At 42.8% G+C, this 27679-nt stretch overlaps 1 protein-coding gene across 1 annotated transcript; it reads right to left on the bottom strand.

Moving 5' to 3' along the window:
• Positions 1 to 326: 326 nt before the first annotated feature.
• Positions 327 to 27536, bottom strand: PROSER1 (proline and serine rich 1). Its single transcript, XM_069601492.1, has 13 exons — positions 26653 to 27536; positions 23565 to 23630; positions 21245 to 21313; positions 18584 to 18678; positions 17499 to 17592; positions 15998 to 16108; positions 14406 to 14489; positions 12870 to 12948; positions 12150 to 12245; positions 7226 to 7270; positions 2115 to 3780; positions 1292 to 1442; positions 327 to 704 (listed from the first exon to the last, which is right to left on the bottom strand). Exons 1-13 carry the CDS (start codon positions 26695 to 26697, stop codon positions 582 to 584), a joined length of 2724 nt encoding a protein of 907 aa, XP_069457593.1. The 5' UTR covers positions 26698 to 27536; the 3' UTR covers positions 327 to 581.
• Positions 27537 to 27679: the final 143 nt, after the last annotated feature.

Genomic DNA, 27679 nt, shown 5'->3' with positions numbered 1-27679 from the left:
CAGGGGTTAAAAATAATGGTGGGTCCCAAGTTCCCTTTTGTGGATATATCTGGAGTATGGATACTGAGTTCCAGCGACGCTAATAGGAACCACTCAACCATATCAAGGGTGGTAACTCCCCCAGGGCCACATGCAACCCGTAAGTCTGAGGCACGACCATTACTTCTGTCAGTGGGTGCTGTACAGGCAGAGTTAAGGCTGTATTCGGCTATAAAGAGTTTGACATCCTCTCTAGTAGTCCCCCTACACCACTCATGTACACCGTTCAAAATGTCACAGGGTGCAGGTGAAAAGTCCCCAAACACTTTTTAAAATACTATTCTCTGTACAATTTGTCATCAATATATTTACATAGGGGAGTGTCCACACTTAAAAACATTTTTAAAGAATGCAACTGTGTGTTGTTTTTTTTTTAAACTCTTATCACAGTTTCCCCAGGATCATCCTTTAGCCTCATTTCCTGACTTCTGGCCGACTTCACATTTGTTAGACACTTCACTGCAGTCCTTGGGCAAGTCTGGGGTCCTTGGGCAATTCTGACATTGACGTTGCTCTTCAGGATGATATGCGTTAAAGTGTATTCACTGCCACCCACTCTGAGACAGGCCTGGCTGCAGAGAAAATGGTGTCCCTGGTGCTGAAGGGTAACTAGGAAACCCATCCGGCTGAGCTGGGTAGCTTTCCAGAGCTGACGCCGAGTGGACCTGATGGAAAGAAGAGTGTACAGGTGAGCAGAGTGCCAAATCCCACCAGGCCTGTGCTTGCTTTGGCCAGTCCCACTTTTTTCTTTTTAAAGAAAAAACAAAATGCTGGGGCAAGGTAAGTCTGTTCAGTCTCCTGAAATTTTTAAGAAACATTCAGACTAGTTCAGATGGCAGAGGTGCGTAGAAATGCCTTTAAAATGTTTAACATCCTTTAAAAAAAGAACAGGTTTTCTGGAGAAAATGTGCCTCCACGGTCTTTAGCTTTAACTAAAGACGACAAGCTAAAAGTTAACTGTTACATCTAAAGATTCTGTATGTAAAAATCTCCAGACTGAGATTTGAAAGTCTCTAAGCAGAAAAAAAACACACAGATGAATATATTCTACCGCCTTTGTTACTCTCCTGAGGGAAAACAAGGATAATTTGTAGATTTGGGGGAGGGAATTAGTCATCAAATCTCCAGACATTCTGCTAAGAGCCACTTTGGGTCAGTGCTAGAATACCACTATCTGTATTGCAAGGTTATCACTACAGAAGCTATGTTACACCTGTTGCCATCCTTATTTGCTCCAGGCAGGGCTGCTCACCTGCTGTAACAATGCTGACTGTGCGGCTGCATTATGCTGCAATTCCTGCAGGGATGACTGTGAGGGATTCTGGGAAAATCCCGGGATGCCTGGGAGGGACAAGAGGCCTGGAAAAACTGAACTGCCTGCAGCTTGAAGTCCAGATGATAAGCTGAAACACAGAGAGAACGGGTCAACATGCAAGACAGATATAAAAGCTGTTGCTTCTACATCTGTCAAATACTATCTCAAGATGTTAAAAAAACACCCTAGAAATTCTCTATTGTAGGGAACTATAAATAAGGTTTCACGCACTGATGTAAAACCTACTTTCCATTATTAAGGCTATTCTGAATTCAGTGAGTTTACGTTTTGCTGTTTTGTCAACTTTAAATCACCAAATGCAAATCTTAAAGTTATCTGAAAGAAAGTGAAAGTGAAGTCACTCAGTCCTGTCCGACTCTTTGTGACCCATGTACTGTACTGGGCCAGGCTCCTCTGTTCATGGGATTCTCCAGGCAAGAATACTGGAGGGGGTTGACATTTCCTTCTCCAGGGGATCTGCCTGACCCAGGGACAGAACCTGGGTCTCCCGCATTACACTCTTTACTGTCTGAGCCATCAGGGAATCCCTGCTGATTATCTGAGCAGGCATTGATAGTTTATACATTTATCTCAAAAAGAAACATGTTAGGAGAAACATTTCAAGCCCTTTTAAGTGTCGGCCCAGAAAAAGATAATTTTGCGCCAACAATTCGCTTCTGACTCATTTGAACGACTTCAAGATCACGCACGATCAGTCGTGTGAAGAACCATCTCCCGTCTCTCCAGACCATGCACGTACCCGGCCTGCGCAACCAGAGCAGAGTTGAAATTGGAACTAAAGGCAGAGGCGAAGCCCGGGAGGACGGGCGCTGGCGACGGGGCGGTGGCGGCACCAGTGGCGGGCGGCTGTAGCCCCGGGAAGGCGGGCAGCGCGGGGGCCCCAGGGGCGCTGGAGACGGAGAAGCCGGGGTAGGAGGGTGCCGAGGCCGGCAGCGGGCCCTGGGCCACAGAGAAGAGTGAGGGCACGGCGGCCGGCAGGCTGAGGGGGAAGGCCGCGGCCGCAGAGGTGGGCGCTGGGGCTGAGAGTCCGGGGAGCGCGGGCGCCGCGGAGCCGGAGCCGGGGTGCGGGGGCGCCGCCGAGGTGGAGGCGGCGGGGGCAGCGGGCGCGGAGGCCGGGGGGTTGAGGGCTGGGGTGGCGGCCAGAGGGAAGCTGCTGGTCAGGGACGTGAACGGAGGCAGGGCGGTGAAGACTGGGGTGATGGGTGTGGAGGAGCCGTGCGGGGCCAGGGGCAGGGCGGGCAGGGCGCTCGAGCCCGTCAGCGGCGCGCTCAGCCCCGGGAGGCCCGGCAGCGCGGGGTTAAGGCAGGACGGCAGGCTGATGGGCACCGAGGCCGCGGGGTACGCCCGGCCCAGCGCCCCGGAAAGGCCCAGCGCGCCCGCGGCGGCCGGGCCCTTGAAGGCCGAGGGCGTGGGGCTGGTGGGCTCCGTCTTGACCACCACGGGCAGGGTGGTGGCGGCGGGGGTGGCGGGGCCGTGCGGGTGGGCGGCCGAGGAGCCGCAGCCCGCCGCGGCCGGCCCCGAGGAGGCCGAGGAGGGGGCGGCGGGCGCGGGCAGGGCGGGCGGCGTGGAGGCCGCCGCGCTGGCCGCGGGCGAGGGCAGCCCGGGGAACAGCGCCAGGCCCGGCGTGGGCGCCTGCGGTGGCCCGTGGCCCTTGTTCGGGGCCGAGCCCGGGGCGTCGGCGCCCTGGTTGGCCAGGGAGGACAGTGAGGCCAGCCCGCTGGTCACCGCGGAGGGCAGGGCGGAGGAGCTGATGAGGCTGGTATCGCTGGACGTCAGGAAGCCTTTCAGGGCGGACAGGAGGGGGCTGTTCACACCCAGGGGACAGGCGACACCGGGCGCCGAGCCCCCGGCGATGACGGAGGGGGTCGGGTTGGACACGCCTTGGGACACCGGCGTCAGGGTCAAGGGCAGCCCTGCGAAAACCGACGACAGCGAAGCGGAGTTGAGGTTGTTGGCGGCGGCGGCAGCGGTAGAGGCAGCGGGGAAGGGGAGGCTGGTGAACGTTTCACTGGAAGCCGGGGTGGCCCGAGGCGCAGCCGTGGCCTGCGGGGCTGGGGCCGGGAGGGCGGGAGGCCCCGGCAGGGGAACGAGGCCAGAAAACACGGAAGGAACGGGCGTGGCCGTGGTGCTGTGGACAGAGGTCACTGCGGCGGCCGGCAGCGAAGGCGTCCTGATCACCGTGGGATTCGGCGTCATCGGCTGGGGCGGGTGAACGGCGGAGACCTGCCCCGGGAACACAGGAAGGACGGTATTCGCCAAGTTCATCCCTGGGAGGCTGGCGGTGGCCGACGCTGACGGATGAGTTCCTGCCTTGACCGGGGAAGCGGTAGGAGCTGGAGTTGCAGCGGGTGTCGAGGGATTGGAGCCATGCGGGGCAAAGAGTTGACTGGCCGGGGTGGAGAATGCTGCGGTGGGAGAGGAGGAGAGGCAAGAGGTGATCATCACGGCTGAGAGTTCAAATGTTAACTCAAAAGAAAATGGATGAAAGTTTATGTGATATTTAACATGTCAAAGAAAAATCAATGACAGGTTTAAGAGGCTACTGAAGTGTACACATTGCTGGATTCCATTTTCACCAGGCAGCCTCGGTTAGATCCTGCAGAGTTCTGGACTCCGATCAGCACCGCCTTCCCTTTCACAGCGAGGAAGCCTTGACAGTGAGCAAATAAAACTTTCCTTTCATAGCTTCCCAATTAAAAAAAAAAAATTCAAAGAATTTATTTTGTGGCTAGTGTTGGCGTGCTCATTCTCTCAGGCTACTTGTCCAGAGTAGTATGACAAGTCATTCCCTCTCTTAAGAGCTGTCAGGACATTGCCCCCTCTAGAGGCACCCAAGGTCATCGAGTATACTCAGGCCATCTCTGTAGCATTCTTGGTTGCCACGGTGTGAGTTAATTACCAATCTCTGCAGATTTTCCCCCAAGCACTTTCTCATACTGACTCCTTTTAACCTCTAACTTTACTTGGCTTGTCCTAGGCTTTAGGGGCAAAAGCCATTTCAAGTTCCTCTTTAGTCTTCACACCTAGCCCAGTGCCTGGCATTTACGTGTTTAGTGTTTGCTGCACTGGACACCTCACGATTACTTCAGCTACAGTTCTCAAACCCACCCAAGGACTTACTCTCAACACTTCTAGAGTTTGCTACAGTCCTTTTATTGTGATAAACTCTACAAATAATACAGGCATTTTGGGAATGCCTGGGATTCCCTCCTGAATCAATTAATGAAAACCTTAGCTTCTGATCTTGTTGGTGCCAAACGGAATGCAAGACTTAGGTAGGCGATGTCATGATGACAACTACCGTCCACGCTATATTCACACTGAAGTCTGTTTCAGCTGTAAACAGAGAATGTCCCCTTTGCAGTGATAGCCAAACGAAAGACCTTTTCGTGGGCTAAGACTTCACTTTTTAAATCTATGCGTGATAAGGACTCTGGACATAAGGAAGCTGACATGGTCCATAAAGTGACGCACTGTGTTAATCACGGATAGAGAAGGGACCACAGGAAAAGAATAGAGGAAGCCCACACCCACATGATACGTTTGTGCTCAGTGATGGCCAAAGGGTGCTACACAGGGCTGAACAAATCTTACAGCTGTTTTAGATAATCAGTATGGGAGGAGAATTGACAGATAGCAAAACATAAATATATAAACATTAAACTCAAAAGATCTGTGGGTGAGTGAGTGAGTGAAGTCACTCAGTTGTGTCCGACTCTTTGGGACCCCATAGACTGTAGCCTACCAGGCTTCTCTGTCCATGGGATTTTCCAGGCAAGGGTACTGGAGTGGGCTGCCATTGCCTTCTCCACACAAGATCTTAGTTCATACCATATTCATATCATGAGCAGTTCATACCATATTCATATCATGATAGTTTCAAGAAAATCACTATCATTTTAAATTGAGAGTACATATGAAAATAGGTTTATAGCTCTGTATTCCATTTGTTTTATAAGAACTAGAAGCACAAGGAATATATGCCTAGTTTTGTATTTGTAAATAATATACCAAAAAATGATTTAGGTTAACATTGGCTGGGAAACATCTGGTGGGGAAAACATTTGAGAATTCCCTGTCTTATTTAACTTCATGCTGAGGACCATGTAGTTAATGACAGATGGCAAGGGAAAGCCAAGCTGTCCCACAGTGTTCTTTATAGCAACCTCTGTTGGAGATCTTTACGTATAATAACACAAAAGCCATGCACTATTAATCACAGTGCCTGCAGTCAAAATGGAACGAAACAAAAGTGGACCCCCCCACCCCCCAAAACCACACCATGGGAATCCACTTTCCTGCCATCTAATGTGGTTGTTAACCACAAAACACGGTATGTTAGGTCCTGTGCTAATTACTTTACACCTGTCATTTCATTTGTCCTCATAGAACCCTGACAGGCACTAACACCCCCATTTTATAGATGGGCAGTCTCAGGCTTAGCGTGATTAAGTAATTTGTTAAAAGATCATGCAGCTATTGAGTGGTGTTCAAAGGACATAAAGTTTCAGTTATGCAAGATGAGTGAGTTCTAGAAATTGGCTGTACAACACCATGCCTCCAGTTAACAATACTATAATGTGTACTTAAAAATTGGCTACAAGGGTAGATCTCAATAAGAGATCTCACCACAGTGATAACAATGATGATGATAAAAAGGTCAGGCAGCTATGAAGTGACACAACCAAGACTTCAGCAAGGTCTGTCATACTTGTGTGCTTAAGCACTATACTTGTTTGTTTCTTAATATGGTTCAAAAAGGAAACACTATCTTAAGCATGCTAACATAACACAGCAAGGGAAAAGCAAAGTGTGCTCTTCCTAACAAAGGTGCTGACGGTTTATTCTCTTCAAAAACAGATCTATTAACAAAGCTGAGCATAAAGGCTGAGGTTTCCTTCACCCCCCTTTGCTAGAAGCTAAATCGGCTGCTTAAGGTGACAAAGCCAGGTGGCACCAGAGATCACACACTGTTATGTCCTGAAGTCTCACTTAGGGCCCTTTCCTCCCTGCTATGCTACTGCCTTAGAAATTACCAGCTAAAAAGCACTGTTTCCACACATTCTCGGGGAATGGAATTCTCCCACCAAGATTCCTACCCGTGCACTGTGATAATCAGATTCATGTGCTACTCTGCTACGTAAGAACTGGTCCCAGGTTTTGTCTCACAGCAGAGAGCACCTCTTTCCTGAGCACACATATCCTCCACTACAGGGAGGGGAAACTGTCACAGAACCGCTGCCACGTGGAGGCCTCGCCTCACCCTCACCTGCTGACTGCGCTGCCTGCTCTGCTGCCCCTTCTTCAACTCTTTCTTCTTTCCTTACGTTAAATTACACTATTCCGAATACTTATTGAAATAACTAAGTCTAAAAAATCTATCTGACACAGCATTTGTCAAAAAAGGGATTTTATCAAAAAGAAATGTTGTTTATATATTTTAAAGAATGAAGCTTCCAATATCATATAATGTAAAGTGAATGCAGATACAATGCCACATAGCACTGAGACGGCTTCAGAGTTTTACAAACAGCACACAGAGACGTATGTTATTTTTAAATCCAGTTAATATGGATTTAAAAGCTTTCTTAGATGATTCTATAAGAGAGACATTTTATAGACTATATTTTATATATTGCATGCTATGTGTATAAGATGTAGCACTATTAAAATTTTATTTTTAAATAAAATGTATCACTCTTCAGTCACTTTTAGCAAGCATCGATTAATTAAATTTTTTAACCAGGAATTTTCCCTAAATCATAAAGATTTCAAATACACTCAAACTCAAATTGATCTCAGTGAAAAACAGAGCAGGCAGCCAGGACAGACATCAAATTTGGTGTTTACCTTGATTCTGTGTAGGTTTTGACTGACTGGAGAGGTCTTCATTCTCTATGAGAAAATAAATAAATAAAAGTTGATTTCCGGCTTTAATCAAATTATGCACCACCATAATAATCAGAGACTGGGGTAAAAGAAAAACAATCCAGAATATGTATGTATACTGTGTTAGGAAAAACAACATATGCCTATTAAAAAAAAAAAGGAAATAAAAATCATAGTAGTAACTATACCAAGACTGCAAGGATTATGAGCAATTGTCCCCACCACTTTTCCATATTGGGCTTTAAGCAAACACTGTTGTTTCACAGATTCATTTAAGAAGGCTTTTAGGAAAGATGGTGGAAGGCCTCGTGTGCCTCTAGGAGGGAGTGCAGTAGGAGTGCAGACAGGAGGCTAAGCGGACAAGCACTGCTGGGCACCGCTGCCTACAATGCAGGGGAGACCTGGAAGGGGGAGGTGAACGCTGAGGGCAGAATCCATTGCTGCTCAAGGGGCCAATCTCACAAGGTGGGTGTGTCACCAAGCAAATGGAGAGAAAGTGGCTCTGTCCACTGCTGTACTCAGTTCTAGAAAAGGCCCCATGCTAGGAGATGTCAGGGGGAACTGCCCGAGCTGAGGCTGACTTGAAGCCCATGAAACCAATAGCCTAAGGCACACCCTCTCCAGCCCCATGGGAAAGGACCCCTCTTACTAAGCCATTAGTCAGAGATACAGTGGCAAACAAATGACCTTTAGTGGCTTGACAGTTTAACTGCCCAAGAAAGCATCAGTATGACAGGCGTAAAGTGCAAAAAGGGAACCCACAAGCCCTGACATAGAGAATAAAAAAGATCAAGCTTGTTTAAGGGACTTGAGTACAAATAAACTTAAGGCAGTGTCTATCCAGAGATTTAATGAAAGAAAAAGAACTTTAAAATCCTGTAATGCAAATGATATATACACACATAATATTATAAGAAAATGAGCAGAGAAGCTGAAGACTTTCAATATAAAAATCTACTCCAAGTTAATAAATGCAAAGAATGGTGAAGATCAGAAATAACACTACTGAAAGCTAAATTACATAGCTGAAATTAAAAGTTCCATTTAAAATGGCAAAGAAAAATTTTTTAAGGTATTGAATGACTAGCTAAGAGACTCAGAACAAATACACTGAAAAATAAGAGTACTAGAAGGAGAAAAAAAGAGATTAAATATCATTAATTAAAAAGACAAAATTTTCCAAAGCTTTAAAGACTTGAGTTTTCACATCGAAAGGGCTTACAGAGTTCTAGGAAGGATTAACCATAAGATCCACACCTAAATATCGTGGTGAAATATCTGAACTCCAAAGACTAAAGACATTTGTGAACTCTAAAGATAAGGAATGTCTTCTTTGTAAGTTTATAGAAAGAGACTAAGGTTCTAATAAAATGAGTGAGAAATGGGTTTCTCATCTATATTCTTACACCTCTACCCTTTCTGAAAAAAGCTGATTAGAGAAATTTTCTACTAGAAGAAAATTAGAATGAGTATACGAGGACAGGGCATCAAAGAGAAGCCACAAAGTTAAGAAGCCATGAGTCAGAGGCACAGAAAGAAAAGTGTATTCCATCAAGAGACACAAATTGATGATCAAGGAGAGGGAGTATGGAAGTCAATGGTGGGATGCAGGACAGCTGTTTTTACGTTCTGTACACTGACAACCACTAAGAATATGAAGATGATCCCTAGTGATATTTAAAGATAGAAATTCTAAGTTTGAGTAGGAGCAAGAAAAGAAAAGTTGTTAAAAAAGTTTAAAGTAATTTGAATGAATCCAAGTAAACAAAAATAAGAAAAATGAAAAACTGGGATAAAAGAATAATAATGAGCATAAAAATAAAATGGAAGAACTAAGAACAAATATGCAATTTTTATGATTATCTGAAACCCCTATTCGAAGAGTTGACTCATTGGAAAAGACTTTGATGCTGGGACGGATTGGGGGCAGGAGAAGGGGACAACAGAGGATGAGATGGCTGGATGGCATCACTGACTCGATGGACGTGAGTCTGGGTGAACTCTGGGAGTTGGTGATGGATGGGGAGGCCTGGTGTGCTGCAATTCATGGGGTCGCAAAGAGTTGGACACGACTGAGCGACTGAACTGAACTGAAACCCCTATTAAGTCTCTTTCCCACTGGTTTACAAAAATCAGATTCTAGTATATATAATTTACAAAACAACTAACTTACCAAATAAACAAAACCCTAAAAAAATATTATAAATAAAGATATAAGCAAAAGACTTCTGAAAAATGAAAACAAAAAAGTGTGGACCCAATAAGGGTCAATACCCAATAAGGCTGGGGTGGGTTGGGGGGGTGGGGGTGGGCAGATGGCAGGCGGATTACTTATACTCAGTAAAGTATAAGTCAGCTGACATTTTATACCCAGAAGAAGAGACTTTCAAAGAAAAAAAAACACTAAAATAGGAAATCAGTAACAAGCACCTACAAATGAAATATCCATTTATAATTGTAACCAAAAAACTCCTCTAAAATTCCTAGATACAAATCTAAGGCAAAAAACCTATATGAAGAAAACTACAAAATCTTCTTGAATGAAGCAGAAATTAACACATTGTAAATCAGCTATAACTTAAATAAACCTCCCCCACCCCTAAAAAACACTTACTGCAAGCAATAACATAAAGCCTGGAAAAACACTACCACCTGCCATGATTTAAAGACATACACATATAATTAAATGGTAAAATTTAATATAAAAAAAATCATCTCTCCAAATTACTATGTAACTATAAATACATAAATTCAATTCTTTTCTAATTGTATAAGGTGATCTTAAAAGTTCACATGGAAGAATCAATTTCCAAAAGTGGATAAGAAAGATATGAAAATACAGTGAGAGAAAGCTAGCCTTATCAGATGTCAGAATACACTGTAATTCTGCTAATTAAATCAATATGGTATCATCGCAACATAAAGTAACTAGATTGGAACAGAATAGAGAGCCCAGAATTAGAGCCAGGTGTGTAAATGAAAACTTAAGATAAACATATTATTTCAAAGCAGCAGGGAAAACAGATTAGTTAATAAAGAGTGCTGGCATGGATGAACTGACTACTGTCTGGAAAAAAAATTAAGATAACCCTGTACTTCACCCCACATGAAAATGAATTCCAGTCGGAGTAGGAATCTTAAAAGACTCAGACTACCTGGCCTAACTATTTAGGGTTAAGAATGCCTGAACTAAGGTAACATCTGACTCACTGTGACCCCATGGATTGTAGCTGCCCAGTCTCCTCTGTCCATGGAATTCTCCAGGCAAGGATACTGGAAAGTGAAAGTGAAGTCGCTCAGTCGTGTCCGACTCTTTGAGACCCCATGGACTGCAGCCTATCAGGCTCCTCCATCCATGAGATTTTCCAGGCAAGAGTGCTGGAGTGGATTGCCATTTCCTTCTCCAGGGGATCTTCCCAACCCAGGAATCGAACCTGGGTCTCCCGCATTGCAGGCAGATGCTTTTACCATCTGAGCCACCAGGGAAGGTAACATGGTTCTAGCTTTTCTTTCACAACCTCTGTCTGTCTACACAAAAATGTAAAACCCTTAGGTTAAAACATACTGTGAATAAGGGCAAGAAATAGAATGACAGATTTTAGAAAAAAGATTTTGCAACTTTAATCAGAGTACTCAGCAGCAAACACCAGAGCCATTCTGACTAGAAAAAAAGAATTTATTAAACATTAGTAAGCAATTCTGAATCTTGGGGAAGGGCAAAAGTAAATTAAGACAGAATTTAACTTCAGTTCTAGCCCTACCCTACACACATACAGAAACAAATGGCAAGTAAATGAAAAGCTATACACTTAAAAACAATCATTACAATAGTAGTTAGAGAATACAGATCTTGCTGCACTGCTGGGTTGGGGAAGGGTTTCCTAAACAAGACAAAATTCAGGAGAGTCAAATAGCTGAATGAAATAAACTTTTATAAAAGATAGACAAAAGACGGTATCAGCTGAATCAGTGTATCAGATTGGCAAAAGTAAAACAAAAAACCTGTTATCATTCCATTGAAAGGGTGTGAAGAAATGGTATGCTCATATACCCTCACTGGCTGGTATAAACAGGTACAGTCTTTTGGGGGAAGAATTTGATAAGATAGAAAAAAACATTTACACTTCGTACCCTGAGTTCCCAATGGGCCCAAAGGAAAGGCTGGCCTGGAAAGCGTGTGGGCAGGCTCAGCGCTTCTGAGCACCTCCTCACAAGCCTTTCCTGCCCATGGAAGACACAAGGGGCCCTAACAGCGACACTCGCCGAGTCAGCGATGCTTCCACTGCCTGTCAGTGTCCTACTCAGGAGAAACGGTTCCCGTTTCTACGGCCTGCTCGTGTTCACACTTACCTCCACATAATAATAAAAGCCATATGCTACAGACCTACAGCTAACCTCATACTCCATGGTGAAAAGTTGAAACCGTTTCCTCTAAGATCAGGAACAAGACGAGGATGCCCACTCTCTCCACTTCGATCCAACACAGGTTTGGAAATCCTGGCCATAGCAATCAGAGAAGAAAAAGGAGTAGAGGGAATCCCAATCGGAAAAGAAGCTGTTAGACTGTCACTGATTGCAGATGGCATGATACTCACTATACACAGAAGACCCTGAATAGATGCTGATCCTAAAGACGCTACCAGAAGACGACCAGAACTCATCGATGGATCTGGTAAAGCTGCAGGCTACAAAACTAACACACAGAAATCTGCTGCATGTGGACCAAGGATCGCTGTAGTGGAGCCTGGATGTCATACTCGGCTCCATCAGCAGGCTTGGGGGCTGTGCTCCCTGTTAGGACACCACCACACCACACATCTGTCCCCTCTGAATGTAAGGCAAGAAAGGTATTGGCTTTTAACACCCCAAAACAACCTGATTTTACCTGCTGCTACTGGATTAGGAGTATATGGAGGTGGCGGGGGTACTCCTGGAGCTATGACGTTGGCTAATGGCACCAGACCTGCATTGTTATAAGCACCTAAAATAAAAATATAATACAAAAAAAAAATGTACACTTTAGCATCATTCCGAGTTCAAGCTGTATTGGCACAGCCACCTACTTTATTTCTAAAACTGTGTTATCTAGTACAGTTGCATTTTACACGGAGGCTTGGGTGAAGAGTGAGATCGAATGAGACAAGCAGAGACTTCTATTTCCCAGTGCAGGCACATTCCAGGCCTAACTCACTGAAGGGCAGAGTGGGCAGAACCTGCCAGACTTGTATGATTTGCCTTTTATGTCAAGCACACACACTTGGCCCTTTCAAGTTAAATGCACTAATGATGTCTTTGAATACCAACTATCGAAAAAGGGATTCAAGATGATTTACCCATAAGCAAAAGCTTATATAAATAATTAATAATGAAAAAAAAACCCTACCATTAATTTATCAAAAGGAAAATATCCTAAATGAGACTCTTAGTCTTCTGCACTGTTGTAGACCAACACCCTAGAGTAAACAACTGTGGGCAAAGGAAAGCTCAGCATAGCATATTTCATGAGTGCTCCAGATTTCCAGAGTATATATACCAACCTTTACTTTCAACTTAATAAATAAGGAGCAAAAAGGAAGAAAAAATGAACTCTGAAAGAGCTCCTTACTTGGTGCAATAGTTGCGTGTGGTCGGCATGGAGGTATCGGGTAAGGAACAGGCTTATGTGGATTGTATGTTGAAGGAGGCTAGAATGAGAGGGGAAAGTACAGCAGTCAGCAGAACATCAAGGAAGCTGTCTCCTGCCAAAACAAAATACAACTTGTCTTTCAAAACATTTAGGTCTAAGAGGACAAAAATGCCCCAGCATATCCATTGCCACTGCACTAACAAATGGCACAAAGGAGGGAAATTTCTTTGCTTTAATAAATGTGGCTCCTATTAAAGTCCAAAGAGAGGTCCTGCCAAAGACTGCGGTTGCTGTTGCTCAGTTGCTCAGTCATGTGCAGCTCGTTGCAACCCCATGGACTGCGACCCGCCAGGCTTCCAATCTCCTGGAGTTTGCTCAAACTCAACTCCATTTGGTCTGCTCCAGAGGTGTTAATTTTTCATTTCAGTTGAAGATCATCTCCAACAAAAGGCCCAAGCTCGTCCTGAACAGCAAATTCTTCTCTGACCCAGTCTAGGTTAATCCAAGGAACACAAGAAACCCACCAGGTTTTGGAGTCTCGGCTACCCAAGAACTTCCCACATCCTCCTGGAAAGTCATCGTCTTGTTCTTACCCCCTTTTCTCTTTTTGAAAGAAACAAGCACTATTCCCTTTGGCCTTTGGCATTCTGACAACTCTTGTAGAATGCAGACTGGAATTATGAATTCAGTAGCTTAGTCTTTTTACCTTTTGAAATCCACAAATCTTCCATTTTAGAGTTTACAGGACTTAGGTATGAAAGAACATTCAAAGAGCTGGTCTCCAGAGGACCAGAGGTAAGCAAAGCTAGGCCACATGCTGCAACTGTAACTACAGAGATGGAGAGGATGAGAGATCACACACACCCCCTCGAGGGGGCTGGCACCCACATCTTGGGGCAGACGGGATGCCCTGGAGTGACGAACCTATACTCTCTCCAGCACTCTTAATGGCAGCCCTGGATAATGTGCTAGTTCTGTGCAAGGACTATGGTCTGTAACTGTTCTACTGTAAACAGCCACCCAAGTTCTTGTCAGGTGGGCAGTCAGGACTGCAAGGCGGCTGAATGTTGGCCTCTTGTAGTACAATCCTTCAACTCATGAGGTTGTCTTCTCTGCTCTGTTTATATTCCAATCACTCCCTTGAAAATACACTCCACCTCCTGGCTCCATCCTCACTTCACTAATACTAACACTAATCCAGCCATCACACCTCAACCTTAGTTAAAGTGAACTCTCCACTCTCCACATCTCCAAGCGAACTGCTGAATATGGCTGCAGAAAAAAAACAGGAATAGCAGTTCAACTGGTCTACCTTTAACATATGCCATTCATCCTCAAAGGGGCCTGTAACACTGTTAACTAATTGTAGTGTATTTCCCTAGGAACCCATTCACTTTCCTAGAGTTTCTACTGCACTTTAGACTCCCCAACAAAACATGAAATTTATGCTTTGAATAGACAGAAAACCAGATATAAGCATCAAGACTTGTCCTGTCACTTATTTTCTAAACATACTGGTTTGGATGGTCCGAGAATCCGTGCGGCTATTCCTTTGCCTTCATTGGTACAGTCTTCACCATCTTTCTTCAAAGGGGTTCCCTATTTCAAAAAAAAAAAAAAAAGAAGGAAAGATAATTGAGATCAAAACAAAACAAAACCCATACAAACCCCAAAGCAAGAACAAAACAAAACAAATCCAGACCCTTGCTGTGCTACCCTGAAGAGAGGACATAACTTGGCAGGAGTGTAAGGAGGGACCACAGCCCCAGTCCTGCGCTGGCTCATGATCCTGACACAGTCCTCATAATACATACAGAGGTTCAAGGCAACACACAATATACACATGGGGAGACAGAGGAGGAGAAAGTATGTTCTAATTTTTTCACTGCACAGTAGGAGCAGCCAGAGACAGCTCCAGTGCTATAGTACCTGATGCTCAAAGAATCAAAAACAGTACTTATATTACAGTTGAAAATAAGTAATAAGAAACGGTGTTCTCTGTAAGTATTAAGTGTGATCACTTATATTGACCTCACTCGAGACTGCTCTAATTAACAGAAGAAAATAAGCTGACACCCTATTACAATGTGTCCTGCTAATTGTGTTCTAAGTGGTACATACTAGTTTGGAGCTAGTTTCCAAGGTGGCCCCCAGTGATCCTCGCTCCTGTGTGTCCCTGTGCAGCCCCCGACATGAACAGGACTGACCCATGGAACAAACAGGATGTTCCAGAACTGAGGGCATTTGACTCCCAAGGCTGAGCCACAACAGACAACATGGCCTTAGCTGGCGGTCTCCAGGACTATCTGCTCTGGTAGAAGTCAGCTGCCGTGTCAAGAGGTATTCGAGCAGCACTACGGAAATGTCCTTATGCCGAGGAACAAAGACCCCCCGCCTGCCAACCTCAACACTAATTTGCTAGGTTCGTGACTCACCTTGGAAGCTCAGGCTCACGCTCCAATCAAGCGATCAGATGACAGCAGCCTCATGAGAAACCCTGAGCCAGAACCAAACAAAGCTATTCCTAGATTCCTGGTCCAGAGAAGCTGCATGAGACGCTAAATGTTTCTTGTTTCAATCCAGTAAGTTTTGAGGCTATTTGCCACATTGCCATTAAAAATACACCATTCTTTGAAAAAATTATTTCACAAAGAAATCTGAGGAACACTGGGTGACATAAAAATAAGTGTCTTTCTTGTGGGACTTCTCAGAGCCTTTATTTTGCAATGTGATTCTCCAAAAGAGACACTGCATGCAGGATTTCCCAAACACACTTAAGTGTGTGAAACTGTTTGAAGAATACTGAGAATCTGAGAAACAGTCCTTTATTACACGCAAATCAGTGCTTCTAAAATACTTGCCAAAACAAGTCCAAACTAAATCATTCTCTTTTCTGTGGCTTGCTGTTCTATATATTTTATAGAAATATTTTAATATAGCTTATGTATGAGCTTTCATTCAGTGGTGAATCTATGAATTATGTTGCTGACATCGTAAAATTCCTTTACTTTGTAGAAGCATCATCAACTGCCATTTTCTTTACATACCATAACTGTGTTCAATTTTATACAAAGAAGTTGCACATGTAGCCACACAAGTATACTTACTGGGAAAATTCCATTGATGCGACTAGGTTTTCCTTTGGGATATGGATTTCCTGGGATTGTTCCACAAGAAGATATCATCGCATGAGGAGCTTTGCAACCCCCTTTGAAAGCCTGAAACATAACAAAGAGGAGGACTGTTAAAAAAAATAAACTCACAAAAGGCAATGGCACCCCACTCCAGTACTCCTGCCTGGAAACTCCCATGGACGGAGGAGCCTGGTAGGCTGCAGTCCATGGGGTCGCTAAGAGTCGGATGTGACTGAGTGACTTCACTTTCACTTTTCACTTTCATGCATTGGAGAAGGAAATGGCAACCCACTCCAGTGTTCTTGCCTGGAGAATCCCAGGGACGGGGAGCCTAGTGGGCTTCCGTCTATGGGGTCACACAGAGTCGGACACGACTGACGTGACTTAGCAGCAGCAGCAGCATGAAATTTAGTATTCTGGATATTGGGAAGCCCTGCTAAATAGGATGGATTAAGGAAGAGCATCACATTCAATCTGTTCATACATCAGTCAGCACTTCCACTGGTGAACATGACTAAAATTAGTAAGTAAAATCACTTCACTTAAATGGAATTATTTAAATGGTAACAGAATGTTTTTATCGTCGCAACTAGTAGACTCCTACCCAAAGATCTCTTCACGACAGATTCTGTAAATTGTGTGCAAGGACTAAATATGACTGGGCTGCAGCTCCTAGGGGAACAGTCCATGCCCGCCTCAAGCAGGTTTCTTTTTTTTTTTTTTTTTTAGTTTTTTATTTTTTACATTTTAAATTTCAAGCAGGTTTCTAACCACTAATCCAGTTGCCACCTGTCAAAATCCTAAGAAATAACTACCTTGAATGATGAATCAAGTTTTCTAGACTTGGACAAGTACAACTTCTCTCCCTATTAGAGATTTTAAAAGAACAAACTGGAATTTAGTCTTATAATTATTCGTAAGTTTGATGAAAATAAGCCTGATGACAAATAAGTCAAGTTCCTGGTGGTGGTTTAGTTGAAGTGGTGTCTGACTCTTGTGACCCCATGGACGGTAGCCTGTGAGGCTCCTCTGTCCATGGGATTTTTCCAGGCAAGAATACTGGAATGGGTTTGCCATTTCCTTCTCCAGGGGATCTTCCCGACCCAAAGATCGAACCCAGGTCTCCTGCACTGCAGGCAGATTCTTTAAAGTCTGAGTCAGTTCCTCCTGAACACATAAAGACAAAAGCTTGGAGACATGGCAGAGCTACCAAGGGACTGAGAATAAACACCCCATGAGGCTCATACTGAGGCACCACTGGCTTCTCACTCTCAAGCCATCTCTTCATACCCCAGTGTCCCCCTAAAAGCTCCAGTTCCCGCCACAGACTGCAGGGCTGTCATTATTAACCCATCACAGAACAGCACTCAGGTTATTCATCAAAAGTTAGGATAGTAATAAGACTGGTACTGTTTTCTTCATCAGCATTCAGGAAAACCATGTGCCATTTATATAGCAATCTTGAGGAAATTACCTGTTCAAGCACCCTCTTACACCGTTTCTTCTCAGACATATTTATCCTGAACAAATCTTCAATGGGTCGAGAATTCTGTGCATCAACAATGTTTCTACCAAGGAAATACAATTTAGCTTTTCATTTAAGAATCTGGACACATACATTTAATACACAGATATATCTGAGTAAGCTTTTTTCCATGATGTAACAAGAAGAGAATGATTATTCAGTTTTTATTGATGAGTGTAATTAACATGTTTATATAAATATGGTAAATATAGTAACTCAATGATGTTTATCTGGCTACTTGAAAGTAACAAAGTAATATTTCAAATTTTTAAAAAATCACTATTTTGAGATTCTTACAAATCTACCCTGTCTGTGTCAGGAGAGCTAATGGCTATAATACAAACCCCTATGCTAAATGCATAAAAGTCAAGGTTGATCTAAAAATGAAGTTATGTTTTATTTTAAATGTGTGTTTTGTGGTCGTTTATAAATATATTGGGGACTTAAAAACTGCATGTGCTGGAAATAAATAGCAATTTATAGACTCTCATAAATACATTATAGGAGAGTAGGTTCCTTTTCTCTAACATTCATTTCTCAAATTTATTTCACAATCATTTCTCAAATGCTGTGCCGAGTGTTTTAAATCTTACACTATTGAAAATCTGCATCCCTACCACATAGATAAGATCCTTATTTTCACAACGGAGGAACACAAGATCCAGAGAGAATAAGTGTATGTGAAGCAAAAAAATATATACTGTCAGGATGTGGAAAACCCATCTAACCATCAGTCCTCTTGGTTTGTCAACATGCCTTTCAATTTATTCTGAGTGGGAAGGCAAAGCAAGTCACTGATATGCAGCCAAATCAAAAGAATTAAACTCAATAAGCCCCACTAATTTTACAAGTTTATAATCATGTGTAATGAGCACACTAGCTACTAAGATATAAGAATTCAGCTCTATGCTTTCATACATTTTATTAGTTCCATTTACCAATATAATTCTGACACATTAACATACACTAATGAGTTAAAAGATGTTTGAAAAGTTTTCCAAATTTTTCTCTGAGTAAAAAGAAGAAATACTTACGAAGCTAACAGTTCAAGAGCAACCAGTTTGTCTTTACTGAAGGTGAAACAGTTGAGTATATTGACCACTTCTCCTGGGTGAACAGCCACCATTTTCTAGTAATAAAAAAATAATTTTACTTTCAACATGAGAAATTTTCATGCCAGAATCTGCCTTTTGGGGGTGGGGGGTAGTGTAATTAAATGTTCTTAATATAAATATGTGAGATGAAAGCTGCTTAATCAAAAGTAAGTCCTAACAACTATGTGGATTAAAACTAGGCTTTTTTAATGTAACTACTTTAATTGAAGAACTAAGTTCTCCTATGTGCTCTTTCTTATCCACATCTCTCAATATGTTCATCTATAAAAAAAAATTACATATTCTACTTTCCTCAGAAAGGCTATATAAAAAGAGGCTATTTACAAATAAGGAAGACACATTGCTCGAAAAGTTAGAAAAAAATTGTAATTCGGAGTGCTAGGTTATGTCACAATCAGCACTTCTAGTGAAGTCCATGGTGCTGAATAGTGTTATTAAAAAAAGGTACTCCAATCACACGATTAGGGGAAAGATGGGTTAAATATTAACAGGTTCTTTTACTGCAGAACTTCTAAGAAAGTTAATGTGCATTGTGACACGAGGTGAGAGTTGGACTGTGAAGAAGGCTGAGCGCCGAAGAATTGATGTTTTTGAACTGTGGTGTTGGAGAAGACTCTTGAGAGTCCCTTGGACTGCAAGGAGATCCAACCAGTCCATTCTGAAGGAGATCAGCCCTCAGATGTCTTTGGAAGGAACGATGCTAAAGCTGAAGCTCCAGTACTTTGGCCACCTCATGTAGAGCTGACTCATTGGAAAAGACTCTGATGCTGGGAGGGATTAGGGGCAGGAGGAGAAGGGGACGACCGAGGATGAGATGGCTGGATGGCATCACCGATTCGATGGACACAAGTTTGAGTGAACTCCGAGAGTTGGTGATGGACAGGGAGGCCTGGCGTGCTGTGATTCATGGGGTCGCAAAGAGTCGGACACGACTGAGTGACTGAACTGAACTGAACGGAACATACTTTAATATTTGTCTAGGATACCTATGTTTTTGAAAAGCAGGTCAATTTATATATTTATGTTAGCAGTGGAGGAAATTCAAAATCAAAGTCAATATAAGGAGATCAGTTAGAATCAACTGAAGTTGTTTTTAAACACTATTAACCTGTATCACCAAAAGAATTGGTAAAACTGCATACCCCCTTACGTGTTTGTAAACGGACATCTAAAAGTTTTATTGGAAGGTTACATACCTGCAAAAGATTGATTTCCTTATATGTAAGTTTATTATATATTTCTGAAGACCTTGGATCTACTGCTCTAGCTCATTTATGAAAATGTCCAGAACGTAACCTAATCGTCAAAGTCAGTCTTCAGTATGAACACAGTCAAATCAGATTTATTTTGTCTCTAAGTGCATGAAGGGGTGCCTGTGCAGCCTTCCCACTTCTGAGTCTTAATTCTAAGGTGGGTGGGTAGGCAAGCTGGCTTCAGAGCTTTGTCATGAGTTTGCTGTTCTGATAAAATAAGCCAAGGTCCCCAATAGTATTTTTTACAGAAGCTCTCTGCCTTGCTCTCCTTTTCTTTGGTCCTTAGAGAAAGATTTTTCAACCCCTGCTGATAGGTGAACGAGTGAGACAATCTTTTCTTTTTTTTTAATAAAGCAGGAAAAAAACCAATCGTTAAAGAGAAGAAGCACTAACAGACCCAGACACTTTCTTAATCAAATTAGTTTAGGAAGATAAGAATCTGTATGTGCTGTGTGCTGGCTCAGTTGTGCTGACTTTTTGCAACCCCATGGACTGTAGCCCTCCAGGCCCTTCTGTCCATGGGATTTTCCAGGCAAAAATACTAGAGTGGGTTGCCATGCCCTCCTCCAGGGAATCTTTCAACCCAGGAATCAAACCAGCTTCTCCTGCACTGGCATGCGGAATCTTTACCACTAAGCCACTGGGAAGCCCTCAAGATCAGCACATTTCTTTCAAGCTATCAGTGCCTGCTACTCCCGGGAAAATGCTCTATACAGTCAGACCCCATTTGACTTCAGAGCCTCTGAAAATCTAGGCTCTAGCACTCTGCCACCCATATGGTAGCCACTAGACATGTTGCCTGCTTACATTAAAATCAACCAACACCTTAAAAATACCATTCCTCAGACAGATGACACATTTTAAGTGCACAAAACCCACATGTAACCATATTGGATAGAGCAGATACAAAACATTTGTATTGTCACTGAAACGTCACTTGGACATCACTGGTCTAAAAAAATGCAGGCATAGATCAGTCTGACTATTCTTCTAAGACTAAATACAGGAAGGTGAAGACACACAAAAACGGAAGTAAATAAAAATACTTATGAATTTGAATCCTTATGTTTTGCTTGCCTATAAATATTTTCTACTCCAGTCTGCCAATTAGAACTCTGTACAATTTAACAGTATAGTACATATGATTGAAATTTACAATTTGGGAAGCTTTAATGTTTTTAACATAGTTATTTTTGAATAGAGTATAACGGAATTTAGTGTCTGCAACTACAGCAAACAAATTGCAACTTGAGATGAATTACAGAAAACGAGGGGAGAATTCAAAATACTTAAAATTCTACATTCTAAGGAAAAGTAAATTACTTACGTGCTGTAATGCTTTCATTGCCTTCAACTGAGGCTCCGCCCAGGAGAAATATCTCAGTAAATCAACCACCTGAAAAGCAAAGAACTAATTTAGCTCTACCGACAACGTGTTTGCAAACATTTCTATAAGATGTATCCCCGTACTCTGAACACTATTCAAAGTGTGCTGCCGGGGCCCAGAAGATGAGGCATAAGCATGACACCAGAGTTTAGACTGTGAGACAGAGCAGCCACGTGCAGCTACTTATATTTAAATCAACTGAAACTAAATCAAAGAGAAAACTCAGTTCCCTACTGGCATAAGCCACATGGTAAGGGAGGGCTCAACAGCCGTGTGAAGCTACCATTGTGGTTGGTGCAGATAGACAGCACTTCCACAATTACACAAAGTCTTGGACAGCACTGGTCTAGAAATAAAGGGATGCATAAGGTAGGGAAAGAAGAGAGTACCCGGAGAAAAAGAAAGTTGGAAAAGTACTAGATGGACCTAAAATGTTCACTTAGGAATATAAAGATATAGTATGAATGGAAAGCTTTAAAACATTTAGTGGGGAATTACAGTTTTAGTCATAGAAAAAGGTCTTCAGTGGTGTGGTTTAGTGGTGGTCCACTAACTTCTACTCTCTAACTCAGATGTGGAGGGCACATTATTCTGACTTAGACCACAGATCTATTCTCTAAAAAGGTGAGAACTACCCTGAATCACGCCAGCAGCTTCTAAATAGTAAGTCCCTTTGAGAGCACAGCCAGCCAGGCTCTCTCGTACCACCACCAGCCAAGTTCAAGTGCATGAGGGAGACGCTGTGCCATGGCCAGCCAGAGGTGCGCAGAAACCACAGCACTGCAGTCTCCGGGTTCACCGCCTCCAAGGACTCCCCAAAAGGAACAACAACAAAGACTCGGGATAAGAGGATAATGAAATCTGGGTTAACGAATTATTTTACTCTGAGTTCCTCACAATGCTACGGGTGCAATTATTCCACAAAGCAAAGTTAACACTAGAAAATGGGGTGGTATGTAGAGAAGAGTAAAAATACTTCTCACTCCTCACTGAGAGATACGTAAGTAGCAAACAGTTACGGTGTGTTACAACTTGGTAAGAGTATGTCCTTACTTTTATGGGAATAATGTTTTTACTATACACAGTGAATGCTACCTGGGACTACACCAACCATAAAATTTTATAAACTATCATGTATGATATAGGATGGGAGATATTCATTATAATAAGTAGGCTTATAAGATCACACTTAGGAAATAGCTTGATAAAATTTTTAATGACTGTAGCAAAGTCATTAAATTTCTACTATGGGAAGTTTTCTACAAAATTTCACATGTATACATAGAAACACTTACAAGAGAAGGAAAGAAAAGCTATCAGCTATGTGAAATTACAAATCTTCCTGAAACATTCAAGTTTAAAAAAAGGCACTGTGAAAAGTTATGGGACATCTGGAAACCACTCATTTAACAGGCAGCAACATGTGCAAATCACAGAGTAGCTCTCAGGAATTTAGGAGGCAGAACTACCAGCTTAATGTTATTCCAGTTTTGAAAGTCTTGAGAAAGAGATGAAAAGTTGGGGCATTTACTTACTAACTCAATCTACAGTTTCATCCATTGTCTACCTTACTCCTGTTCCCACCATTTCCCAGAACTCTTCTCCAGATGTACATCTACTTCTGCTTCATATCTCTATCAAGTACTTTCCAAGTATTCCTTGGAAATCCAGCTGTCTCTGCATGTGTGTATATACACGCAAACTTATTTTTCAAACTCAGCAAACTCCTAAAGTTGGGTGAAAGTTTCCACTAAACAATCCCACTAATAATATCAGTCTTCTGGAAGATACAGAAACTACTTATTAGACACTACTTTTTTCCTTATTCGTGGCTTCACATAAGAACATATATCACCATTTGTTCCAAGTTGTATAAATTGTAGTGAATTCTGCAATTACTGACTCATAAACACTGTACAAATTTAGGTATGTTAACTATTAGAAGTTTACAGACATAGGATACTGTGCTCAGAATATAAACACTTTGAACTGTGTTTTTCAGACACTGCATTTTAAAATCATTTTAGCATATGATATCATGATGAAAGTGGGTATGCTTATAAAATATGCCAACTAGAAATTATGTCAAGTTTTCTGTTAAAACCGAAAGCTTCTAAAGTTCCTGAATAAACAGAGCAACAAAGTAAAAGCAATTCTGAACTTGATCAGTAGGTAAATAAGTAAAGGCACTAATCAGAACATCACTGTTAAAAAAATATATATTTTAAAAAAGGTTTTGCTTAAATAAACAAAAGAATACCTGTTCACTAGAGAAATATCCGTGTACGTATTCAATCGCTTTTAATTTGTACTCTGTCAGAACAGCCTAAAAACACAGAAAAACAGAATAAATATATGTAAGCAGAGCAGCAATACACATACATGAAAGTTGCCTATGCAACTCAAACAGCAGCAGACCTCTGCAGCCCAGAGACAAGGAGGCTGACAAAGCCACCATGGTGCTGTGACATTCTACCTTTGGGGTTCCATGCTGCTAGGGATACAATTAGACACCAGGAAAACCCCTGGCCTGCCTACTCACTCCTACAAAGGAAGGGAATAGAACTGTAACAGATAAGATTCTACATTAATAGAAATTAAGTATTCCTGTAAAAATGACTGCAGTTTTAAATCGCCCCAAATTCAACCAAACCATCATTTTTAAGGTTAAATGTACTAGGCATTACTCATTCAGCAGATAATTATTTACTGCACACCTATATGCACTAACTGATAGCGAAACATGGGTAAAACAAGGTCTAGTCCAGGCTCTCAGTGTTTTCTACTGAGACAGGAACCCAGAAGCCAAGCCTTGTGCCTGCCACTAACTGGCAGTGTGGTCTCTGGGAGGTATTTTAATTGCCCTGAGAGCCTCTTCACTCACAAAAGGGAACACCAATCACTACCCATCTCAGGCTTAAAACAGTCAAGAGTAAATGTGACACAAGTTCAGAGAGAAATTCGTGGCCTTGACCCAGCACCATCTAGAGCCACAGGAAATCATGTATGATTCTCCTGGCAACTACATGCTAAGCTTAGAGATGGAAATACCAGACTATCACAATCTGGTAACAACCACTCATTAAAAATCCACTAATCCCTTTTGTATGGTGCCAGAGCGTAACTAGATTTACTGTAGGGGTCACTTTCTAGTCTCTAGAAATATGGACAGTACTAGTACATAGTACTTTCTAGCATATGGAAATATGGTCAATCATACCCCTCCCCCCCCAAAATGAACGAATCCCTTTGCATTCATTCCAGAACAATCATAAGTGTACTTTCTACATGCGTCATGCTGCTAGATCGCCATGACGAGTCAACAAAGAAACATGCAGGGAGCTCAGTAGTTGAATTTTCATGGAAAAGGGAAGGGAATGGGATTCTGGATAATGTGCTCTTGGGGGTTTATTATTGCCATTATTGGACACAATCAAGAGCAAGTTTCTGGCCCAAATCCTGGACTGTGTTGATGCCAAGTCATGTCTTCTTTATCAGCACCTGAGAGGCTCAGCTGTATCCCCAGGCACAACACCATAGCTGGAGTCAGAACCCCTGACCTTGAACACTGAACCCCCTCCCTTATCAGCTGGGTAACTTTGAGCTGGCTAGTTAACCTCCAGAGGCTAGACGTGCCATCTGTAAAATGAGGGGTATAGAACTCACACCTAGAGAGCTATCTGCCAGATTAAATCAAATGAAGCATGGAGGAAGTGCTTGGAACAAACACACTCACAAGTGCTCAATAATGAATATTATTATATGGCTTTCCCCCCTCCCTTCTTCTTCCTATTTCTTTTTCTAGAGTCTTCTTACATGCCTTTGTTTTTAAATGACAATAGTGACAGCTAGTATTACCTACAGACATAATGGTAACACTCAGGAAGAGATTACCTGGTTTAAACTGATTTACAAAGTCTGAGAGCAATTTTGAAAAGCCAACAGTAACTCTCATACTTGATACACTATATTTTTATCCTATTTTAATAACCTAGTACTATGTTGATGTATCTAATTATTTGGCACAGGCAGAAAAAGATACATCTTGATTTCAGACCAGAAATAAGGGACTTATGTTATGAATTTGACTTTAATCTCTACAAAAGTTCCTATTCCTTTCATTAGTATTTACCATGTCATCTTTCCACAATTTAGCAGGGAGAGAATATACAAACCAACACCCTAGAGCTTCCAAAAGAAATTGACTCCTCTCCCTGAACAAATTGTTTTCTCATAAACAGTAGTTTAACATCAGCTCATTAACAAATTGTGGCAAATTCTAAGTATGTACTCAGCAGGCTGACATTTTATTGCAGATTTTTATTGGGCAAATTGGATTTGGAAAAGAGGAAATTTTATTTTGATTCAAAAAAAGAATACTCAATAGCATTAACAAATGTAACCTAACATGCAAATTTGAAAAAAAAAATTTACAAAAGATGAAGGATAACAGCATTTTGCTTTATACAGAATGAAGAAAAACAGGCAATTTTATTAACAATTTCATAAGCTAAAATAAATAATAATCACCAGTGCACAAGGTAACAAGTCTTTCCGCCTTAATCAAGGGTCTTGAAAATATAAAAAGGGGGAGGAAACAGCCCTGATATTCTAAGCAAAGGACCCTGTATTAACATACGAATGGTTAGTCAGTATTTTCAGGTTTAATTTTGTAAAGGCTTAACTTTTTGCACTTAAAATACTGTTAAGCCTCAAGGCTACATTCCAATTTTTTAGAATTTTTTGCTGTCTGGTGGGATGTAGGCTACCTAGAAATAGTCTCAAAATGAAGCAAAAACCTGGCAAGCAGAAGGAAAAAAAGTTTTGAAATGCGAGTTATTGAAGCCCATTCCTAAGAATCTGCCTTTAAGCTTAATGCCACACTTTTTATTAGGATACTAACTTTGTCCCGCCGAAGCAACAAATACAGTCTGCTTACACTCAGACTTAAAAATCCTGTCATTATAACCACCATTAAAGAAACTTTCTACATATTTTTAGTTTTCAGTCAATCTTACTGAAAGATGAAGAAATCGGTTCAGAAATACGAAATCACTTATCCAAAAATAGAGTGATTCAAGATTTGTAGGGCGGGCTTGGGAACCGAGGGCACTGAATATAATAAGCTCCGCAATACCGGTCTGATTCTCGAGCAGTTTGGAGTTAGCAAATCTCCGTTTCGTATCGTGAAATGTTATCAAGATATAAACTCCTACACTAGACGTTAAAATTCCAACCAGTTTTGCAATCCTTAAATCCGTATTTTACACAATCTGCTCGCAGTCCCTCAGAGAGAACAAACCTTGAGAATTCGTAACTCATAGATTGAAGGAATTAAGTGCAATTACCTTTCTAATTTCATCCAGCACCATTTCAAAGGACTTTTTGTCCATCTTGACTACTATCTCGACGAGGTTTTAACAGTTACAGTTTCAATTACAAAACGATCATCCCCGGTCCGCTCCGAGAGTAAAAAATGTTTCCAGCTAAGGAAAAAGACTCAAGGAGCAGGAGAAAGGATGCGCAAGAGGTAGAGGACTTCAAAGTCTGCAAAAATTTCTAAAAATGGGGACTTACAAAAACTTTTTATTAAAAACAAAACAAAACCCGTCAGGCTTCCCCGGCTTCTTTACACAAAGCTTCAGGACCGCTCGGGGAAGAGCCGGGTCCTCTGAGTCCCGCAGAGAAAACCCGGCGTTTGGCGGCCCGAGGCAGAGCGTCTGTCCCCGCAACGCAAGGCCAGGCGCCGCCGGAGGAAGATCGGGGAAGCAGCCTTCCCGGGTGTAGCGGCCCGAGAAGCAGAGGCACCCGCGCGCCCCGAATCCTGCGGCCGGCGAGGAGGGAGGCACCGGCTTCTCGGCCCGCACCAGCGCCTCGGCTGCCCCTCACCGCCGCGAAGCTGGCCTCATGGCCCGGCTCTCACTCACTCCCCGCAGCTACCGCCGGACTCCTGGGGCCCGCAGCCCGGGCAGTGGCGGCCTGGCCGGCTCTTTGTTACCAGCTGCCACCGCTTCCGGGAGCGGGCCGGCGGCCGGCGAGCACCGGGAGCCGGGCGAAGGGGGTCACGGTCTCGGGTAGGGGGGCTCCCGAACACCGCAGCGCCAACAGCGCCGGGAGCGCTTCCTGGTTACCCCCACGGCTTCCCCCGGTTCGTAGGGGACCTTCGATGGAGCCCGTCGCACCGGAGTCAACTCAACACTGCGCCGCCAGATTAGGCCCTTCTATCCGGAGAGCCCAAGAAGGGGTCCTGGTGTGGGAATGTAGGTGTCCCTGTCAGATGCCTGTACGTCTCGGAATTGGATGCCGTAGAAGTCCTTCCCAAAGCCTGAAAGTTATTTTTGGAGGGTCACGCCCTTAATTCGAGAGCTTGATTGT

This window comes from Ovis canadensis, chromosome 10, assembly GCF_042477335.2.
Source record: "Ovis canadensis isolate MfBH-ARS-UI-01 breed Bighorn chromosome 10, ARS-UI_OviCan_v2, whole genome shotgun sequence".
Taxonomy (NCBI): domain Eukaryota; kingdom Metazoa; phylum Chordata; class Mammalia; order Artiodactyla; family Bovidae; genus Ovis; species Ovis canadensis.
This window is presented reverse-complemented; position numbering and strand designations above follow the sequence as displayed.

Excerpts from the sequence above, each read along its gene's own strand:
- PROSER1 (XM_069601492.1), bottom strand. The coding sequence starts at position 26,697 with ATGGACAAAAAGTCCTTTGAAATGGTGCTGGATGAAATTAGAAAG. Across the intron at positions 21,314-23,564 it reads GATATTTCTCTAGTGAACAG|GTGGTTGATTTACTGAGATA; the intron begins GTATTCTTTTGT and ends TTTGCTTTTCAG. Across the intron at positions 16,109-17,498 it reads GTAAGAGGGTGCTTGAACAG|GCTTTCAAAGGGGGTTGCAA; the intron begins GTAATTTCCTCA and ends GTTATGTTTCAG.